This window comes from Zea mays, chromosome 4 (assembly GCF_902167145.1).
Source record: "Zea mays cultivar B73 chromosome 4, Zm-B73-REFERENCE-NAM-5.0, whole genome shotgun sequence".
NCBI classification, from domain to species: domain Eukaryota; kingdom Viridiplantae; phylum Streptophyta; class Magnoliopsida; order Poales; family Poaceae; genus Zea; species Zea mays.
The window spans coordinates 207,879,932-207,900,891 of record NC_050099.1 but is presented as its reverse complement, the minus strand read 5'-3'; the positions used below and the strand labels follow the sequence as shown (position 1 = coordinate 207,900,891).

Sequence of the window (20,960 nt, the reverse complement as noted above, 5' to 3'; positions counted from 1 at the left end):
TGAAAAGAACCTACCTTTGTACATAAGGAGACATTCTATATCCAATTTAGCAATTCACAATCGATTTAGGCCCTGTTTGGGAGAGCTTCACTTCAAAAAATTCAGCTTTGGTTTTCCAGTTTCACTATAAAACAACTCCAGCAAATTGTTAAGGTGAGTTCCAGGAGTGTTTGGTTTGTATATGGACTTCAACTTCTATAGTACAATTGATTTGTGTGGGTTTCCTTGATTACCCTTGATGATTAGTGGGTTGTCGCCAGAGAGAACGGAAATTGTATGTTGCGTAATCAGTGGCATGGTGGATAATTTTCGTACAGCTTCATGAGGAGATATAAAAACAGTGTTTTTGAAGCACCCTCTAAGGAGCTTCATAAATTTCATGAAACGGGCCTCTAGTTTCGATTTTTTTAAAACTAAAGCTCGTGGAACTGGACCTGTTTGAGTTGAAGAAGTTCGAACGAAATTGAAATTCTTGAAGTGAAGCTCTTCCAAACAGGGCCTTAAACACGCAATCTTAACCCAGATTCGTAAACCTTAACTACCAAGAAATCGCCGCTAGTAGTACGTGATGGAAAACACAGATTGCGTAGGAGAGAGAAGACAGAGAAGAGAGAGAGAGGGCAGCAGGGAGCAAGGGAAAGAGTCCAAGGGAGGTAATGCACCACACCACCACCTCCTTGCGGAAACGCACGCCCACCATCTCCTTCCCGTCCAAGCCGCCGCCTTCTGGCCTTCCTCAATCTCGTCCTGCGATTTCTCCAACTTCCATCTGATTGTCCGCGACCGCTTCCTCACCGCCTCCACCAAACTCCATCAAGATTCCGCAACTCGCCGTCGCGATCTTAAGGTATATATACTAGAGTACTAGTCTGCTGTTGCTACTTCTAGTAATTTCGTTCTGTTTTATTTACTGTCGGATCATCGATCGGATCGATTAGTTCGTCGTCTCAGTCGGTGTCGTTTGGCTGGTTCGTCGGAAGGTCAGGTTTTCCAATCCGTAGGTGCCTCGTTTTGTCTTCTTGGCCGGGGGGATTGCGAGTGATCGTGGCCCGAGGTGGGGTTTTCTTGGGTTTTGGGAACGTCGAAGCGCGTTATCATGTCAGGTTATACCACGGCGGGTGGGTTCCCGGAGCTTGATTCCGCTGCATTCGTCGGCGTTTTGGTGTACTCCGGTACCAGAATTGCGGATTCCTTTGTTTCCTCCTCCCTGCGCTGCTAGTGTTACAGCTTCTGTTATATCTGTATGTATGAACTGCCTGGATTGTACTTGTGGGCGTTTTCCCCCCTTTGCTGGATTAACAAAATCCTGGATACCGCGATTATTGGACTGATTGGATTTAACTCGCATGGCCGTGCCCGGAACACAGCGATTCATCTTCTTTTTAGTTTGTTGAGGACTTGCTGTCTTGTGTAAAGCTATTTGTTCTGTTTCCGTGTGGAGCTTTTGCCTCCGCTTTCTTGCGGGTGCATTCCCTGTTCCAAGTATCCGAAAAGATAACGCTTTTGTTTACGTCTGTTTCATCGGAATTTCGTGATACCTGATTGCAATATTGGATTACCTGTGTTGTAGGGAGATTGAAGGAACCTGCATTGTGTGATTGACTGCTGCCTAGCGTTCGGCTGATCATCCTGCTTCTGCCATGGGGGAATCACAGAGTAGCGAGGACGCTTCCAGGTTCAGAGCTTTGGGCAACGGTGTCTCCGGTGCTGGGCAGGGGAGTGCTGGTGACAATGAGCTCCACGATGGGAGCATTGCATCGCAGGCTGTCAGGGCTTATCCGAATGGTGGGAGATCCTTGGTTTCTGACGTTGGGTTGTTTGACACGTTGAGGGTTGGAAGCAACCAGTATTTTGGTTTCTCTCACAGTGCCAGTGGTAATCCCTATGATGAGCAGTCCTTGTCGTTTGCTTTTGAGGGCATGGGCTTTGATTCACGCAAAACTAATTCACCTACCAGTCATCACAATGTACCACTGACAAATGGACACTATCCATCTGAACGTGTGGATGGTACTCTGAGCCAGCAGCATGCACCTGCAACACGCCAATGTGATTCTTTGGGTCTACAGTTTAGTGTGCAACATGCCATGCAGAACAATGATGTTGAACACCAGGAACAATCTCCCAGGTTTCCACCACAGTTGGGGACTTTCTCAAGAAACCCTGAGCTGCACAGCTTTGATCGCAATTTTGGTGTTCCTTGCCATCCATCAATTGCATCAGCTTCATCCTTAAAAATGTGGCAATCTCAAATGTACACACCCCATGATCAGAATGTTGGCTCAAACTTCATGTGGCAGCAAAATACTGGTGTACAACCATACTCTATTATGCAACCGAATTATGCATGTCCACAAATGCAGCAAGTTTCTGGGTTTGGTATTTCTCGACATAGGAGCAATGAGCAGGCTGCAGTCTACCCTCCTGCAAAGGGCCCATCCTCATCATATATTGGAACACCAAATTTTCATTGGCTGGAAAATGGGTATTCTTACCTAAACGGTGCTGCTTCTCAGAAAAGAAGAAATAGTGGCGGTCTGAATAATACATTTGCAGACAGCTTCCCAAGTACATCTTACACCGGCAGTTCATGTGGCAGTGGTGATTTTCACCATTTTCAATGGGCAGAAAAGGTTTTCAATTCATATGGACCGCATCACCAGCAAGGTGATAACCTCAGTCATCCATATGGCTTAGGTTTATCACATCATCAAAGATCTGATATCGCTCATCCATATGGCTTAGGTTTCTCACATCATCAAAGATCTGATAAACTCAACACAGCAAGTTACGTGGAGAGGATCCGAATGAGACCTGACGTTGGAAATTCAGTAAATTTTTTTGATTTATCTTCCTATGCTCGCTTGCTGAACTCCCCATTCTTGTCCTCACAATCTGATACATATAAATCCATTGATGAAGTGATGGGAAGAGTATGCATGCTGTCAAAGGATCAAGATGCATGTCGCTTTCTACAAAAATTATTATCAGAAGGCACTCAAGAGGACATTGATAAAATCTTTGGTGAAATAATTGACAATGTTGGTGATCTTATGGTGGATCCAACTGCTCACTATTTGGTGCAGAAGATCCTTGAAGAGTGCACCAATGACCAAAGGACACACATGATTCGTGAAATCACTAAAGCACCCATAAAGCTTCATAAAGCTTCTTGCAATGTGCATGGGTATGAACACAATAACCTTTACTATTTTATCATCCCTATTTGTTGGGTTTTTTTTAAGAAAGGCAGGCGTGATGCAGTGTTGAGAGCTGTCTTACTGAGTGACCAGGTCGTGGGTTCAAAGCATTTATCTCTTCTCTAGACCCCACTCATGTGGGAATCTCCGATACTAGGTCTGCTTTTTTTTTATTTGTTGGATTTTTTTTCTTTGATCTTGTCGTGAAAAATTTCAGGACCCGCGTTGTGCAGAAGGTTATAGACACCATGAATACCCCTGACCAAGTGTCAATGTTAGTGTCCGCCTTAAATACTGGAATGATGTGTTTAATGACTGATTCTTATGGGAATCATGTTGTGGACCACTGCCTGCAGAAATTGTTACCTGAGCACAAGGCAGTAAGTTGTTACATTCATATGGTTTAACTATTATTTTTGTGTGTTTTCAGTAGTACTCGTACATGTACATGTTGGTTGTATTAAACTTTTGTGCAGATAAATAGTTTTTATACTAGAAAACAATCTCTATTCAATTTATTTGCTCTATAATGTTGTATTCTACACTATAGAATATGTAGGCCACAGCTGTATGTTTCCAGCAGAGAAAATACTAATGACCTTGAACACTTCATATATATGATGATTGCCTGAAGGTGCACAATTCATCGGACCACATTTTAACACGCACTGTGTAAACTATTGCAGTTCATTCTTGAGGCTGCTGCATCATGCTATCTTCAACTAGCAAGAGATCGTCATGGTTGCTGTGTCCTCCAGAAATGTATTGGTCATTCAAGTGATGAACAGAGAAACAACTTGTTGTGCAAGATAACATCAAGTGCCCTTACACTCTCAGAAGATCCGTATGGGTATGCTCATCCTCTTTTGCTTTATCCATCTGAGCAGATATCCTGATCTAATATGAATGATACTACTGTCATGCCTTTGCATATTGCACTATACAATCTTAGCAGAGATCCTCATATAATACCAATGATACTGCTGTTATTATGCCTTTGCATAATACTCTTGCAGGAACTATGTTATTCAGTTTATTCTGGACCTCAATATCGAATGGATAACAGTCAGAGTAGTGGATGAGCTGGCAGGTCACTTTGGAAATCTATCCATGCAGAAGTGTGGTTCCCATGTTGTGGAGCATTGCCTGAAGCTAGCGCCACGGCTGATCTGTGATAGGATCATCAACGAACTCATGCATGATCCTAAACTGTTGGATATCATCCTTGATCAGTATGGGAACTTTGTGATTCAGACAGCGCTTAAACAGTGTCAGGTAAAGATACTATACTTAACCCTCTGCCAAAAGAATTCCATGTGCAATCAATTAATGGCTGTTTATTGTTTATTGCTGCAGGGTGAACATCATGCTGCTTTTGTTGAAACTATTAAGCCGCACACTGCTGTAATGCAAAGTAACATGTATGGGAAGAAGGTTCTTTCAAGGATATGCTTGAAGAACAAGCACTGCCGATTTGACCTCCATTAACCTAGCATTTTTTTTTTGGCGAACGTGTCTTCAGAGACAGCAGACGGGACGGAACCCTTGTACAATTCTGTGATAACTTGCAGATCTTACAGATAGTGTGTCTTGGCGAAAAGGGAAAAAGATCTTTTCTTTCAAGGGAAATTTTGGTTGGTTAGGGGAAGCATTTTGTCGCTGCCAGTTTAGTGTAATTTCGAATGTAGAATTAGTATAGTTTCATCTGCGTGTGATGATGGTGGTTTACATTGCCGGCGTTGTTATCAGTACTGTAGTTTAATGTACCTGTCGAACTGTGATATCAGTAACATCGTGTAATGTGTTAGTTGTACGATAAAAGCTAAAGTGGCACACTAGCCTGGTCATTTTTTCTTTTGGAAAAAAATGAATTGAATCGGTTGTTTGAACACTTATTGGAACCACGAACCGGAGGTGTAGCAATTTGCAAGGTTCTTTTCAGCACGTTATTTGCATTTTGATAATTTGCACGGCTGCAGCCTGGTCTTTTTTTCTTTTGGAAAAAAATGAATTGAATCGGTTGTTTGAACACTTATTGGAACCACGAACCGGAGGTGTAGCAATTTGCAAGGTTCTTTTCAGCACGTTATTTGCATTTTGATAATTTACACGGCTGCAGTATTTTTTCGACTATAAATTGTTTTTATCTGGGCTTTTCAAACACAAAACTAGAATAATACAACGTACTGAGAACGATGCTGCGTTAGTCATTGCAATGAGACTCTAGTTCATCTATTCCAAAAAAAGGCCTATGTATTCTAAAAAGGCTCCCATGATTCAACCTAAGTATTCCGAAAAGGCTCTAATGAATGATTCACCTTTGTATTTCGAAAAGGCAACCATGATTCAACCCTTGCTCCGAGACTTCATTTCAGAAATCATTAGTGAATTTAAAATCGAGACAGCCAACACAGAACCAACACAAGGATGGCAAAATGTACTCCCCCGCGCCCTCATAAACCAAGGACTGTAACTGCATGCCCATGATCAGTACAAGTTGAATTCAGAACAAGGAAGCACATAATGGCCATTGGGAACGGAACAGGTACAAACCGTTTGTTTCAGTTGAGAATCCAAGTTCCACAGATAAAGTGCTCTGCTACCTTAAACATATCTGGTTACAATAACATGGAAGTTTCCAATTGTGCAGCTATGATGCTTCAAGGGGAAAACATCATCAAACTCAAACTGCACCTAGAACCTTCCTCGCCCTCTAAAACCGCCACGGCCTCCACCCCTTGGACCTCGACCACCCCCCCTTGGTGGTCCTCTTCCACCGCGGAAAGAACCACCACCACGGCCTCGCCCAAAACCCCTTCCTCCACCACGCCCACCACCTCTAGGTGCTCCTTGAGATTGTCCCCTGTTTAAAGCAAACAAATAAATTAGTAAATAACTCCACACGAGATATAATATAATTATACTGTGAGGCATTAGAAACCTATGAGCACCTTGTTTACTTGTATATATTTTTTCTCAAATGATGCAGAAGAGCTGTACTGCATTTCATTAATCATTGTGCCCACCCCTCTATGCTAGGTCCGCCAAAAAAAGCATGTTTAGCCCCATAGACGACTTAATGCCGTTTTAGACCCTTTTCTTGGCTCCGTGATTTATGGCACGGGTTGCTGCACTTGAGCCTACATGGCGGCTAGCTCAGCGCCACGTGTCCTGTCACCACAACCGATCGTTGACAAGAATGACTAAATTGCAAAAAGTCCTGGCTAGGTCCGCTACCTATTTCTTTAGAACTTCCCCCAAATTTATGATCCATAACACAAAGGGAGAGGATAATCACGACCCTAACACCAGTTGGTGACTTAGAAGTTAGAAGCAACATTTCAACGCAAGCTAGACATGCATATTAAAATAGTGTCGTTATTGACTTAATCATGATGTCATAAATTTTAATGATTATTTAACCACAAGGTAAGAAGACAACAATTAGTATCTTAACAGAGAGGTTTGACATTTTTTCACGATTTCACACAATTTAAATAAGTTAAAACACAAATTGTTTAAATTAGTAGGTGTGAACTTATCAAGTGCAAAAAAAAAAAAACAAATGAATGAGGCATCTTGGGTCCATTTTCACAAAATGGCAAGCAAACAATGCAGCATAAACAACAACGAGCTCATACTTTGGTTGTGGCAGGAAGCGTGAGAGCGGCAGCAATTTCATTGGGTCGATATAGAACTTGTCGCCTTCATTGTACGATGTTGCAATGATCCCCTCCATCATCTTCACAGAGAAATACTACACATACAAAAAAAGATCATATTCACGATAACATTAGTAGCATAGCTAAAGCAGAAATTCCAAAGTTCCCTCAACAAGAGTTGCCTTACTAAATGACACATCAGAATATCATGCTCCGTGTCGTCGTTTTACAGTACAAATGTGGCAACATATCCCAAAATCTTGGTGCACTGCTATTACAACAAGGACCTCACTACAAGACTACAAATATGCAAAATCGCGCACCAAATCCTCACCGTCTCTAAGCAAAACACCTTCAACAAGCTACGCCAATATTATTGCTCTTACCACATTAGAAATGCACCACAACCTCGAGTACCCACGAGGACGTAAAAAAGAGTAGTTTTTTTTAGATTAGGGAGGCGAGGAGGTGCTCACGGATTCGTTGATGGGGCCGAAGATCTCTTCAACCTTGCCGATCTGGGTCTTGTTCTGCAGATAGATGGGCGCGTTGAAGTAGGGCACCTTCTCGTTGGTGAGCTTCGTCACCGCCTCCCCCTCGCACGCGTGCAGGAACGTCGAAACCTCTGCGCACGCCAAGACAGACAGAAACCCCACCAGAAGGTCAGAAAAAAACGAGAATACCAGAAAAGGAGCCAATACCCTGACGGGGAGTGGGTAGGAGTATGGGTGGCACCGACCGACGACCTCCGCGGGCGGGCCCTCGTCGCGGAACCCGCCGCCGAAGCGGCCCCCGCCGCCACCTCGGCCACCACCGCTGAATCGGCCCCCGCCGCGGCCCCGGCCTCCTCCTCCGCCGAACCGGCCACCACCGCCTCGCCCTCTCGGTGGTCGCATGGCGCGCGGTGTGCTTCTGGGCTCAAGGAGAGCTGGCAACCCGGATGCGAGGATGGTCTTGGCGGCGGAGAGGGTGCGATGGAGGTGCAGGGTTTATTAGGGTTTTAGCATGGCGGGCGCGGGGTTTTGGTGTGGTGCATTAGGAGGCTGACAGGTGGGCCCAGGATGGTGGCCGTTGGATCGGTGGTTCTGCCGGGTAGAGGATCAGTGGACGGTGATGTGGACGCCCAGAGTCCTTGCCGTTGATGTGTGTCCTCAAAGATCGCGTAATCGACCGAAGCAAGTGAGGCTGTTCTCTTCACGTGTCTATGACATCTGGTCCTACTCGTCAAAGTCGATCTATCTCACATCGCATGTACTCCATGTAGCCACCAAGTCCAGCCCTTTTTCCCCAAAATCGACTTCCAATCCCGACGAAACCCTAGAAATCCTCCGGCATGATGTCCGCCGCCAATCCGCAGGTCAAGTCCACGCCGCTGCCTCCGCCCGCGGCGCCCACCGCGGCGTCGCAGAACCCGCAGGTCGCTGCCTCCAAGGCGTCGTCCTCTTCGACGTCCGCCGCCGACCCCAACCCAAACAAGCGGACCAACCCGGGCAACGCCGCTGCCGCCTCCGCGCCCCCAGAGCCTACCCCGAGCGTCAACGGGGAGGCCAGCCGCTCGCCTCTGGTCCCCTCGCCGCTCCCTCACCCTCACGAGCAGCACCACCCTCCGCCCGGCGCGTCGCCTCTTCTGCCGCCCCTGCCCCCGTCGCGGCCGCTGCTCACCGTAGCCGCGGTGGAGGCGGTGATAGCAGCCATCCCGCCGCCACCGCGGTACGGGCTGGAGGACCTCGACCGCCGCACCGTCGCGCTCTCTGACGGCACCGTGCGCACCTACTTCGCTCTCCCGCGCGAGCCGCCGCCGCAGCTCCGCCAGCCGCCGCCGCCGATACCCGCGCATCTCTTAGCGCCGCCACCGCCCCCACTGCCCCTGCCGCGCCCGTCCCTCGAGCGGTGGGCTCCTCCGCCACCCATGCCTACACTCCTGCCCGCTGCCGGGCTGCTTCCGCTGCCTGTTCCGAAACGGAAGTGGGAGGATCAGGTCAATGGTGTTGTGCCCTGGGAGTCCTCCGTAAGCACGCTGCAGAAGAAGTCTGAGGCGCATGCTGCGAAGCAGATGAAAGTGGAGAAGCAGGTGAAGGTGGAGGAGACGGGGGTGGACCCGAAGGTGCTGAAGAGCGCCTTTCTTAAGATGGTGAAACTGATGAATGAGAATGAAGCGGATAAGAAGAATTACTGGGCCAATGGGAAGCTTTCCCAGCTGAAGTGCCCTGTATGTCAAAGGTATGCTGAAAAATCTGAAAGCCCTGTTCTTGTCTTATGTCCGAAGATGCTTATTTGAGTGTCTACAACCAAGAAAATTAAAATGTTCATGCCTAGCGTGATACAACATATAACACTGTTTGATGAACATAACTTTGTCGGTAGTATCTTATTATACCTGGCCATCAGTGCCTAGCTGTGGTCATATAGCCCCCCCCCCCCCCCCCCCCCCACACACACACACACCGGAAAATGCTCTTAGGCTATTTAGTTGAAAGAGAACCTTTCAGATTATGTGACATGTCTATACATCCTATAGTGTGTACTTGTGTAGGCCTGTGAGGCTGTGACTATGAAGGGAATCTATGGACCATTCCTTGTCCAGAAGTACTAGCTATGGAACACCTAGTTGTAAAACCTTATTTATTTTAAAAAAATTGTATTACCAATTAGTGTTAGATGATCTTTACAGTTCAAAAGACTCGTCATTTTTTACCTTTGGATTTACCATGTCATGACACGTCCTCAGATTCTCTTTATTTCTGCTACATTTGGTATTTTGTGCAGAATCATCATTCCCCTATGTTTGCTACTGTATCTAAACATTTCTCATGTACATGTAAAGTTTGCTATAAATGAAATAATTACAGTTGGTGCTTTCCGTGTTCAATTTGTACAATAAATGAATGATACTTAGGTAGAGAGTCAATTTAAAATGAATTGAAAACAAGGAATCAATAGATGGAAGAAGGACAGGCTTGGCGCAGTGGTGAGAAGCCTTCCCACTGAGCCAAAGGTCCTGGGATCAATGCAGCTCTCTGCAAAATGCAGGGGTAATGCTTGCCTCGGTTATTTCTTGCCTAGGCCCCACTCATGTGGGAGTCGCCAGCACAGGTGTGTTTTCAAGTCGTCCGATTAATCGCGATTAGTCGTGGTTAATCGTCCAAGTCGGTTTGGATCAATCACGATTAATCGCCCAAGTCGTCTGATTAATTGTGATTAATCGCCCTAATCGGTCAGCCAGAACGACCAGCAAGTTGTCCGACTTGAAAACATTGGTGTGTCCAATCAATAGATGAAAGGAACATGGGTAAAAAGTCAATTAAAATTGAATTTAAAATAAGTAGATCTTGGCTAGCCTTTGGTAGCAGGATTCCTAATTGTTACAGTATTATACTTGATGTGATAGATAGGTTTACTACAGGGTGAAACCTTCACCAAATAGTTTATGCAGTCCATGCTTCTTGACAAGGCTAAAGCTCATACTAGGATTTTTTTTGTTGACACAGTTAAAGCTTATACCAGGATTTTTTTTTTGAGTTTTTGAGAAATATGGCAGTACCCTTCTGCATCTGCCCTCTGAATGGTTTTGTTAACTGGCCTTCTTTTACCTGTTTTGCTTATTTTTCTTCTCAAATGGGAATTGGTTTTGTATCAGATGATGCTCTACACAATGGAGCTATTCATGTGTTTATTCAGTAACTGACCTTCGTTGTTCAATATTTTATATATATACAATAGCAACCCTAGTATTGCCAGATGTCATCTACCCTAATTTCTTCTTGATTTCACAAGCAACTGGGTTTGTATGTTGGCTGGTCAAGCCTACAACAACTCTTCTCCTGCACTCGTCTTTTTTCTGGCTCTTGTTTAGTTGTTTTGTCAACTCTAGCCTGCCCTAACTTGCTTGGGACAAATGATTGTATTAAGTTGCATGCACCAACCAATTCAACCCAAAAGCTTAAGCTGATAGGAGGAGGTGGGCGATTCACTCATATTATATTCCAACACTCCCCCTCACGTCGCCCATTTGTGGTGTTCTTTCCATGAATTCATTCATGGTTGGTTTTTGTTTTCTTGCCTTGTCATTACTGCCTGGATTCCTGGAACTATGTTGTTCCTCTGCAAAGCAAACTTATTTTTTCCCTACTTGGGTAGTTTGGTTGAATCCCATTTTTTGAACAATTATTATGGATGTATATTGATCCTTTATTTTGCTCTTATGTTTCGAAAATGTTTTCATACTAATTGTACTTTCCTGATTTCTTTTCTGAACCATATAGTTCACACAAAATCAGCTATAAAACCATGGTTTTTCTAAGAGTGGCATGGATTATTGTCTGATGACAATGTTTTATGCATAAGTTTCATTTGAAGCGATTGTATGCATGGTTTGATTACAGGGATTCTGTAGATTTGCATGCACTCCTCAATCATGCATACTATGCAAAGAATCAGGAGCATCGTGCTGATCACTTAGGGTTTCACAAAGCCTTATGTGTTCTTATGGGTTGGAATTATTCCGTAGCCCCTGTTCACAAAACCGCTTACCAAGCATTATCAACTGTCGACGCTGAAGCCAATCAAGGAGACCTTATCTTATGGCCACCAACAGTTATAATTGAGAACACATACAAGTCAAAGAATGATGGAGAAAAGGATGTCATGAGTGATAAAGAGGTGGAGAGCAAGCTTAGAGGTACTTCTTCAATGCTTGCTATGTCACTGTGATCTTGGTAGTTCTAAACTTCTGATTGATGGCCCTATTAATCATCAGAATTTTTGATGTTTTGCCTTCTTTTTATTCTTTTGGGCGGATAAGTTAGGGGGAAATCATTTGGTTTGACCAAAACTTGTTATTCGGTTTCTTTAAAGATGCCAGTCTTGGCTGACAGTTGAATTCCCCAGTATTTTGGTCGGTTGCTTATCTATTTACATAGTTCGTTGGACATGCTGTAAGAATTATATATATATTATAAACTAGTACAGGGCGGAGGGCGCGCGCCTAGCGTGCGTAACCACACGTTTTCCAGGGAACAGCGGGCCCACGTAGGACACCTGTCCTCCCTACATAGTGTAGGGAGCACCACTGCTGAAATTCAGGGTGCTCGGCATGCTAGCTGCTGCGACCGCTGAAATGCTGGACACATGTTATTGCAGGGCACACGACATGCTAGCTGTTGATGCAAGATTGGACAGCACCAACATTTAAAAGGCGACGTGGTTGTCCAGTTTTGCCCCCGTCGTTTATATATATAAATAAATGTAGTCAGTGTCCTCTATCTCCCTCATTTTGTGTAGCTGAGGATGCTATGGTTCTCCTTTTTACTAATATTATTACCAATGCCCTTTTCACTTTATTTATCTGAGTTTTGTGGGTGGTTCTTGTTGGGTTTCATTTCTAGCCTTAGGAGTACCCAACTTGCTTTGGGACTAAAGGCCTTGGTGCGTCATTACGCATACTGCAGGAACTTGATAAACTAGCAAACCTTTTCTTCTTCCATAGTATAGTTAACTATGTATTAACTGTTCAGCTTCCCTTGTAATAATAAGTGATACTTCCCCACTCTACGGGCCTATTTGGATGGCAGCATGGGAAACCTGCCTGTGCCAGGCATTGCTCCCGGGTGTTAGGCGTTTGATTCCGAGCACCTGGGGTCATATGCTCATGCCTGGCGAGAGCTCCCAGGCTAGGGCTGCATCCAAACACGCCATATGTGCCTGTGATGTTTTAATAGTCCATAGGGTGCCAAGGCATCTAAAGGGCTAGGAATTTGAGCGTGCGATTATTCATGCCTACCCTGCGCATCTGTGATTCTTACAGTTATTTTACGTTCTCACGGACATCAATCGGAAACTGACATGTTTATCAACTCCTGTATGTTTCTTTTTAGAAATGGGCTTTGCCGGTGTCAATGTGCAGCCGCTCCCTGGGAAGGACGGGCAGAGGTCGGTGCAAGCTAAGTTCTCCGCCAGCCTCGATGGTCTGAACAACGCGTCACGGCTCGCCGAGTTGTTCGAGCGCCAAGGCCACGGGCGAGCAGCCTGGGCTCGCGTCCGGAGCGCCGTCCCCACAGGCGGTGGGGGCGATAACAACCCCATGCTGGTCAAGGTGGATGGCAAGGGAGAGCGGACATGGGTCCTCTACGGTTACCTTGCCACGGCATGGGACTTGAATGTCCTGGACCCTGAGTCGAAGCAGAACGCCACTGTGAAGAGCAGGAAGGAACTGGATTTAGATTAGGACCCACCTGAATACCTGATCCTGCTAGAGTTGTGCATGTTACCTGACGAGTTATGAATCCATGGACAGTGTGATTCGAGTGTTTGTGTTCACGGCACAGCATTTAAGTTCGAGAAGAAATTCTTTGCTGAGGAATCAGCTTCGTGGATACCGCTGTGCAAATAATGACCCTCTATATGTCAGTTATTCGTAGTGTATTAATCTACTTTGGTAGCAGTGGGCTCTGATGCAGGGGCGAGGTGATCTCTCAGTCTGATTTGAGTATAGCAGCGGTGGATGCATATGCTTTACATCTTCATGACCTGAGTAACCATCCTAATTGGTAATGTGCTTGACGTTTTAAGTGCGCAGGGTTCTGCCTCGAGAAATTCTTTGTTGAGCAACTGGTTTTGATCTGCAATAACAAAATGGATCCGGTCGGAAAGAAATGATGATACTTTTGCATCTGTGCCTTACCGAGGATGCGTCGGCGGGTAAACCGCCTAGCTTGCCTGCGGTGAGTCGGCCGGCGATGGGGAGAGCGCCAGCGTGCTCCCCACAACCTTGAGCGTTGATCTAGGGGGTTAAACTTGACTCCTCATCCCTGTTTCAAACTTGACTATAAACAGTGTAGTACGCTTGTTGGCCACAGCCTCAGAGGAGCTCAATGGTTGCCACGATGGCTTGGCGCTGCTTGGCATGGTGGTACAATGATGAACTCATCGTCCCCGGCCCTAGTCGACCTAGATAGGGTTCGGCACACATTGTTGGTACTTGCTCTCAGTCGCAAGGAGGCCAACAAGGGTGAACAGTGATGACAACAGAGTTACGTGCTAAAGGCAATAGCTCTGTTAATCTGGCCTCCCACGGGCACTGTGCGGGGGTATTTATAGGTACCTGAGCGCCCAGCGCCTTGTGCTAAGGACGCATGTGCCCCCAGCTACCTAGGTTATCTACAGAATATTCCCATAAAGCGGGGTTACAGACTGTAATTACAGGGATGCCTTTACAAATTAGGCCCGTAATGCGCGGCGGCCACGCAGGGCCCGTTACGATGGGCCGGATCGCACGTGGGCCTCTGAGCTGGACGAGGCCGCACCGTGGGATGACGTCGTCGCCGGTCTTCGTCTGGCGCTGGTCAAGCGAAGGGTGTCCCTGCCTGTTTTGTCTCTGTCAGACCAGCGGCTGTAGCGAAGGCTTCGAGCGAAGGGTGGTGTCTTTGCCTTCGCCCCAACATTTGCCCTCCGAGGGACCAGTTCGACAAAGTCACCTGGTGCCGAAGACGTCGCTAGATGGCGGAGACGCTGCCCTCGCTCGAAGTGGTTCCGCGGGGGTTTTTGATGTGACCGTTGATTGACGGCGTACTGTTGGATTGCGGGTTTCCCGAAGCGCCGCGCCCTGTTGGATTGCGGGTTTCCCGAAGAGCCGCGCCCCGCCTATAAAAGGGGGCGGGGGTCGGCGCTTTTTGAACTTCACTTTCCGCGCTCCGTGAAAACCCTAGCCGCCCGCCGTCTTGCTGCTCGTCTGCCCGTCGTGCTCTTGTTCGCCGGAGATCTGGCTCGAGTGAAGCAGACCGCCCGCCGCCGCCGACGGTACGTAGCGATGCCGACCTCCTCTTCTTCCGCTGCCGCTACTCCGCCGGCCGATCCGTCGCCGCCGGCCGCCGCCTCGTCTGAGGAGACGCTGAGTAGTTCGATGGCGGAGGAGTTGCGCGCCGGCGATTCTGTTGATTTTGGCGTGTCGCGGATGTCGTCGGTCCGCGTGCAAGATATGCAGCGGTTGGGTTACTTCGGCGGCGGAGTTGCTCGTGTCCCGGGGATGGAGGAAGTCCCCGAGCCGGAGGGCGAGTTGGTTGTTTTTGAGGCGTTCTTCGCCGCCGGTCTCCGCTTGCCTGCGCACCGATTTGTTGGCGAAGTCCTGCGCAGGTTCAACGTTCAGATACATCAGCTGACACCGAATGCCGTGGTGGCTCTGTCGAAGTATGTCTGGGCGACGACTTCGTACGGCGGACAGCCATCGGTCGAAGTTTTTGCGAAGTATTATTGTTTGCACTGGCAGAAGAGGATGATTGGAGACGAAGTTGCTCAGTTTGGGTCCTGCACATTCACGCCGAAGACCGGCAAGACCACGATGCAGGTAGTCGAGTTGGTTCCTTGCACCCGCAACAAGTGGGGCAACTGGAATGAATTTTGGTTTTACGTTGCTGAGGGTACCGTCGAAGGCCATGAGGAACTCCCCGTGTCCGAGATGTGTTCTCATTTTTACTCAGCGTACCCGCCCTTTGAAGTGGCAGAGGAGGACGTGGACGAAGGGGCCCTTCGGTGCGCCGCCGGCCTGAGCAGTGGGCGCGATTTGGTTGAAGAGTTTGTGGCGTACGGGGTATGGCCCTTGGCGCATGGCTGGGCGTTGGGCGAAGTGTGCCCTCGCCAGATGCCTTTTCAAGGTGGAAGGGTGGTGCGAAGTCCTGCCTTCGCGCTGAATCTGCAAAGCCGCGACCCAGCCGCCTTTGTGCGTGAGGCGGAGGATGGGGCGGTGCGGCTCGTTGGACGTTACGTGCCGAGGACAGAGGGCCAGCGCAGCTTTGATATCCGCGGGTCGAATGACCGTTTGAACAGGGTTTTTGAATTAAATCAATTGCTGTATGACGGCTATCCTGGTCAAGACGATGTGGACCGCCGTGAGAAGAAGCCGGTGGTGGAGACTGGAGACGACCCTGCGCCGGCGGCCGCCCCATCCTCTAAAAAGAGAAAATTAGGTACTGTTATGGGAGGACTTGGGGTTTCTGATAGTTTTGCTAGAGAGTTGATGAGGACGTGCGCGGCCCCGGGGGGAAGGATGTCTTCGCCCGAGCTCCGGGAGTCTTCGGCTCGGATGCTGAGGGTTACCGGGGGTTGCTGGCCTAGGAATGTTCCTATCCCCCGCGCGGCTGGCGAGGACTTTTTTACATCTCGCATGGTTCGTGAGTGGAGGGTTTTTCCTTACGGGCGGAATATTGCTGCTGTTGTGTCGGCAGTGATGGACAAGGATCGCCAGGGAGCAGCACAAAAGCGCCAGGCGGTTGTCAGGCTCGTTGAAGCTAGGCCGAAGAGGCAGCGGGGATCTGCAAAGGCTGCGGCCGCCGGTGGAGGCAAACCGCTGCTGGCGGCGAAGTCGGGCGCCCCTGCGTCTAGCAAAGCGCCGGAGGCGACGGCAGGCGCCGGGGGCTCCAAACCGACGAAGGCAGTGTCGCCGGCCAGCAGAGTGCCGGAGGCCGCGAAGGCGGCCCGAGCGTTGCCGTCGGCAGGCAAGCGTGTCGCCGACTTCGCCACCGATATTAGTGTGGAGGACTATCTTGGTGGTAAGTCGTTGGCTCCTCTTTTTTTTAATTATTATTATTATTATTATTATTATTTATTCGTTGATACGTCGCAGGGTCGGACGAAGGTCAACTTGCTATAGTTGCGCCTGCCGCGGCGACGACGACGGCTGCCGTAGCGCCGAAGGCGAAGGGCTGGGCTCTTAGCGCCGGAGGTGAGGTGGCGGCCCTCACGGCTGTCAGGGATGAGGCGGGCGCTGCGTCCCGTCGGTTGAAGGAGGTGGCGGAGTCGCTATGTCAGGTTCGCTGAGCCAGACTTTGTTTTTTTTTATTATTTGCCGGGGCCACGGTCTTATGTGTGTTGTGCAGGTGGCTGACTTCGCCAACCGCACGGCGTCGGGGGCCCTCACGGCAGTTGTGTCTGCCGAAGTCGAGAGACTCCGGACACAACATGCTGACGCCGTCCGAGAGAAATCGGTCGCCGACAGCAAGTGCCGCAAGCTGGCGGACAAGGTGGCCGCGCTGGAGGGAGAGAAGGCTGACCTCCGGCGCCAATTGGAGGAGGAGAGGAGGGAGACCAACGAGGCCCTCGTCAAGGCGCAGGCTGCGCAGGCGGAGGCCAATCTGGCCCGGGCGGAGGGCAATCTTGCCAGGGAGCGCGCCGAGCAGCTGCAGGAGTGGCTCATCGCCCTGGAGAGCCGCGTGGAGCGGGCCGAGGCCGCGACGCGCGCGGAGGCCGAACGGACGCACACACAGCTTATGGATACATATCGTGAGCTGGGTGCGCGGACCGGTGATTTCGAAGTGCCGGACCGAGAGCCCGGACTTCGCTGTCTGGAATGGGTGCAGGAGGAGTTGCAGGCACTCCCCACTGTCGTGGAGGGGTTTATGTCGTACGCCTCCCTGGTCACCTGTGAGGGGGCGATGAACGCGCTCTCCCACGAAGGGTGCCGGCAATTCGAGGTCTTCGACCAGGCCGATGAAGATTTTGAGCGAGATATCTATAAGGTTGAAGACCCCGTAGTGAAGGAATCCGCCGGGGCCATCTACGACCGGATGTGGGGTCCGCACGGTCGCGAGGTGGTCAGGGAGCGCGCCGAGACGGCGAGGGCTCAGGTAACGTTTTCGTTTGTTTGGCGTTTGTTGGATGTGGGTTGTGCGTGTGTTTGCTTAATTTTGTGTGTTTTGTCTTAGGCGGCGCGTGGCGAGCGGTGGACGACTTCGGGGCGTTGAACAGCGCGCTGCCTGACCCGGAGCCGACCCCGGCGGAGGCCGTGTCTGGGGTCGCCCTGGAGCCGGCCCCGGAGACTGCGGAAGACGCACCGGATGCCCCCGCATCCGCTGCGGCCGGCGAAGACCTGCCCCCAGAGGTCGCCGAAGGCGCGCCTGATGCCCCCGCAGCTGCCGCGCCGAGTGCTGAAGATCCCGCGATGGTGGTGGCGGAAACAACAGCGGAAGCAACGGCGGAGCCAACGGCGGAAGCTCCCGCAACGTCAGGGCCTTCGCAGGTGGCGTAGTGGGTGTAGAGGGTTGGGGAATTTTGGATATGTTGCTGAATTTTGGTTGCTGCGCAGGTTCAAGATTTTGGGCCTGCGCACGCAATCGCCACTACTAAATTTTTGGCTGCTTCGACCGCGGAAGATGGTAATGAATGTGGTGTATCTGCATCTGAGTCTTTTGATTTTGCTGACTCTGGGAGCTCGGTTGAGTGGACTGAGGAGTCGTCAGAGGAGGACTTGGACTATTTTGCGGCCTTGGATGTGGCTGCGGTGGAGGCTTCGCCACACGCCGCGGACGCACAAGATGTGCCAGGTCCTAGCACCGGGCGCCGACGACGAAGGGCGGTTGCGAAGCGTAGGGTTAGCGGGGTGGAGGGGGCTCGGCTTCGTGTGAGTAGGGCTGGTCGGCAGGAACTGTTGTCTTTGCCGGCCGCCGTGAGTACAGGTGAAGGGGAGCTGCAAAGTCTTTTTGCGGGTGAGGAGCTTAGGATAATGTTATTTAATTATAGGGAGATGGGAATTATTCCTAAGGTTGAGCCGATGTAGAGTGTGGTGCCCTCGCTTGTATATGTGTAAAGGCTTGTATGATGAAGTTGTGTGCCCTCGCTTGCCTATGCCTGCGAAGGCGTTGCGTACTTTGTCTGGTGTTTTTTGTTGGGCTGTGCTGGTGCGATTATAGTAGGTCTTGGCGCGGACGGTTTGATGTTGTCGTTTCTGCTTTTGTTGTGCTAGTCCGGCTGCACCCTTAGGCGACTTCTGCGCGGATGGTCTTCGCAGTAGACTTCGGTTTTTTCGCACTTGTTGTGCTAGTCTCGCTGCACCCTTAGGCAACTTCTGCGCGGATGGTCTTCGCAGTAGACTTCGGTTTTTTCGCACTTGTTGTGCTAGTCCAGCTGCACCCTTAGGCGACTTCTGCGCGGATAGTCTTCGCAGTAGACTTCGGTTTTTTCGCACTTGTTGTGCTAGTCCGGCTGCACCCTTAGGCGACTTCTGCGCGGATAGTCTTCGCGGTAGACTTCGGTTTTTTCGCACTTGTTGTGCTAGTCCGGCTGCACCCTTAGGCGACTTCTGCGCGGATAGTCTTCGCGGTAGACTTCGGTTTTTTCGCACTTGTTGTGCTAGTCCGCCTGCACCCTTAGGCGACTTCTGCGCGGATAGTCTTCGCGGTAGACTTCGGTTTTTTCGCACTTGTTGTGCTAGTCCGGCTGCACCCTTAGGCGACTTCTGCGCGGATTTGTCGCACGCGAGGGTGGCTAGCGCTTAGCCTCGCGGTGACCTCGTATTGGTCGAATGTCGAAGACCGTCGTCGCGGTCTTTTTTCGACGCATGTTTTTGTGGGGGATTTTTCACACATATATTACATGGCTCCGCCTCGTTAAAAACCTCACCCCCCGGGAGGAAAAGAGTGCGGGCCGGTACAAGATTGTTTTTGCGAATTACAAGGGCGAAATCAGCCCTGATGAGTCAAACAAAAAATTTGCGAAGGTTGTCAATGTTCCAGGAGTGCTCCAGGTCCTCGCCGTTTGGCGTTGTGAGCCTGTAAGCGCTGGGGGAAGCTTTTGTTTTGACTATAAAGGGGCCCTCCCACTTGGGCTCTAGCTTGCCCTTGGACTCCGTCCGAGCTGTTCGGACGAGTACGAGGTCACCTTCGCTAAACTCCCTCGGGATGACTGTGTGGTCGCGCCATGCTTTGGTCTGGGCTTGGTATTTGTTTAGGGCTTGTAGGGCGAAGACTCGGTCTCCGTCAATGAGATCCTTTGAAGTTGGCTCGTCCACGTCGGGGACGGCTGACGGAACTGTTCGCGGGGACCCATGCTTTATTTCTTGCGGGGTCATGGCCTCCGATCCGTATAGAAGGCGGAAGGGAGTAAACCCAGTCGCCCTGCACTCAGTCGTGTTTAGTGCCCAGACTGCCTCAGGTAACAAATCGGTCCATCTGCCCTTTTTTCATCAAGGAGCATCTTCTTGACAGCTGTGAAGATTTTCCCATTGGCGCGTTCTACGACCCCGTTGGACTGCGGATGATAAACTGAGGCGAAGGCAAGCTTGGTGCCAATGGAGAAACAAAAGTCCTTGAAGTCTTGGCTGTCAAACTGCTTGCCGTTGTCAACTGTTAGTTCGGACGGTACTCCGAAGCGGCAAACAATGTTCTGCCAGAAGAATTTTGGGCAGTCTTTGATGTTATTGTGGAAACAGCCCTCGCCTCGATCCATTTGGTGAAGTACTCGACGGCGACGAAGGCGAACTTAAGGTTCCCCTGAGCGGTGGGCAGGGGCCCGACAATGTCCAGGCCCCAGCGCTAGAGAGGCCACGTATGGGCGATCAGCTTTGTATACTACGAGGGGCTGCCTGACCGGGGAGAAAACTTCTGGCAGGCTTCGCAGGACCTTGTGACCCGATTTGCGGCGCAGATCATTGCGGGCCAGTAAAAGCCCTAGCGGATCACCTTGGCAGCTAGGGCCCTTGGCCCTGCGTGTGAGCCGCACGTGCCACTGTGGACTTCACGTAGGATCTGCATGCCTTCGGTTTCGGTGACGCACTTAAGCATTGGCTGACTGACCCCTTTCTTGTAGAGTTGGCCTTCAATCAGTGCGAAGTCCCGGCTTCGATGTCTGAGGCGCTTGGCCTCGCTGACGTCGGTTGGATGATAATACCCCTGTAGGAACAGGGTTATTGGTGCCCGCCAGTCCTCGGTCATGATTAGGTTGACTATGCGGTGGCCCTCGCTGTCATTAGTTATTTGGAGCCCTTCGGGGCTCCGGACGGCTGGCGTGCCGATGATATGAAAGAACACGTCGGAGGGTAAGGACTCGCCCCTGGCGGCGGCCTTGGCCAGTGCGTCGGCCTCCTCGTTCTTGGCCCTATCCACATGCTGCAAGGTGAATCCCTTGAATTGTCTCTCGAGACTTCGGATGGCTGCGAGGTATTGCATAAGTGCGGGGTCCTTTGCTGCGTAGTCTTTCTCGACCTGGCCGGCAACTATCTTGGAGTCTGTTTTGATGATACAGGTGGTGACTCCGAGGGCCCTTAGCTTGCGGAGGCCGAGGATGACTGCTTCATATTCTGCTATATTGTTTGTGCATCTGTCGGATTCCAGAGCGA

The 20,960-nt window shown here is 49.9% G+C and overlaps 3 protein-coding genes across 3 annotated transcripts; 2 read left to right on the top strand and 1 right to left on the bottom strand.

Annotated features, from left to right (window-relative positions):
* The first annotated feature begins 748 nt into the window (after window positions 1-748).
* On the top strand, window positions 749-5,094 carry LOC100383039 (Pumilio homolog 12). Its single transcript, NM_001175716.1, has 6 exons — window positions 749-847; window positions 1,571-3,187; window positions 3,418-3,580; window positions 3,887-4,050; window positions 4,217-4,475; window positions 4,557-5,094. Exons 2-6 carry the CDS (start codon window positions 1,641-1,643, stop codon window positions 4,686-4,688), a joined length of 2,265 nt encoding a protein of 754 aa, NP_001169187.1. The 5' UTR covers window positions 749-847; window positions 1,571-1,640; the 3' UTR covers window positions 4,689-5,094.
* A 608-nt stretch (window positions 5,095-5,702) lies between these two features.
* LOC100273853 (putative H/ACA ribonucleoprotein complex subunit family protein) lies at window positions 5,703-7,838 on the bottom strand. Its single transcript, NM_001365801.1, has 4 exons — window positions 7,602-7,838; window positions 7,339-7,487; window positions 6,842-6,957; window positions 5,703-6,063 (listed from the first exon to the last, which is right to left on the bottom strand). The coding sequence occupies exons 1-4, from the start codon at window positions 7,756-7,758 to the stop codon at window positions 5,895-5,897; spliced, it is 591 nt and encodes a 196-aa protein (NP_001352730.1). The 5' UTR covers window positions 7,759-7,838; the 3' UTR covers window positions 5,703-5,894.
* Window positions 7,839-8,043: 205 nt separating this feature from the next.
* On the top strand, window positions 8,044-13,387 carry LOC100276768 (XS domain containing protein expressed). The gene is made up of 3 exons (NM_001150482.2): window positions 8,044-9,082; window positions 11,245-11,540; window positions 12,736-13,387. The coding sequence occupies exons 1-3, from the start codon at window positions 8,196-8,198 to the stop codon at window positions 13,083-13,085; spliced, it is 1,533 nt and encodes a 510-aa protein (NP_001143954.1). The 5' UTR covers window positions 8,044-8,195; the 3' UTR covers window positions 13,086-13,387.
* Window positions 13,388-20,960: the final 7,573 nt, after the last annotated feature.

Bases quoted from the DNA above. Each gene is read 5' to 3' on its own strand.
- LOC100383039 (NM_001175716.1), top strand. From the start codon at position 1,641: ATGGGGGAATCACAGAGTAGCGAGGACGCTTCCAGGTTCAGAGCTTTG. The intron at 3,581-3,886 runs GTAAGTTGTTAC...AAACTATTGCAG, and splicing joins TGTTACCTGAGCACAAGGCA to TTCATTCTTGAGGCTGCTGC. The intron at 4,476-4,556 runs GTAAAGATACTA...TTATTGCTGCAG, and splicing joins CAGCGCTTAAACAGTGTCAG to GGTGAACATCATGCTGCTTT.
- LOC100273853 (NM_001365801.1), bottom strand. From the start codon at position 7,758: ATGCGACCACCGAGAGGGCGAGGCGGTGGTGGCCGGTTCGGCGGAGGA. The intron at 7,488-7,601 runs GTCGGTGCCACC...TGGCGTGCGCAG, and splicing joins CCCGCCCGCGGAGGTCGTCG to AGGTTTCGACGTTCCTGCAC. The intron at 6,958-7,338 runs GTGAGCACCTCC...TTGTATGTGTAG, and splicing joins TCGGCCCCATCAACGAATCC to TATTTCTCTGTGAAGATGAT.
- LOC100276768 (NM_001150482.2), top strand. From the start codon at position 8,196: ATGATGTCCGCCGCCAATCCGCAGGTCAAGTCCACGCCGCTGCCTCCG. The intron at 9,083-11,244 runs GTATGCTGAAAA...GTTTGATTACAG, and splicing joins AAGTGCCCTGTATGTCAAAG to GGATTCTGTAGATTTGCATG. The intron at 11,541-12,735 runs GTACTTCTTCAA...GTTTCTTTTTAG, and splicing joins GGTGGAGAGCAAGCTTAGAG to AAATGGGCTTTGCCGGTGTC.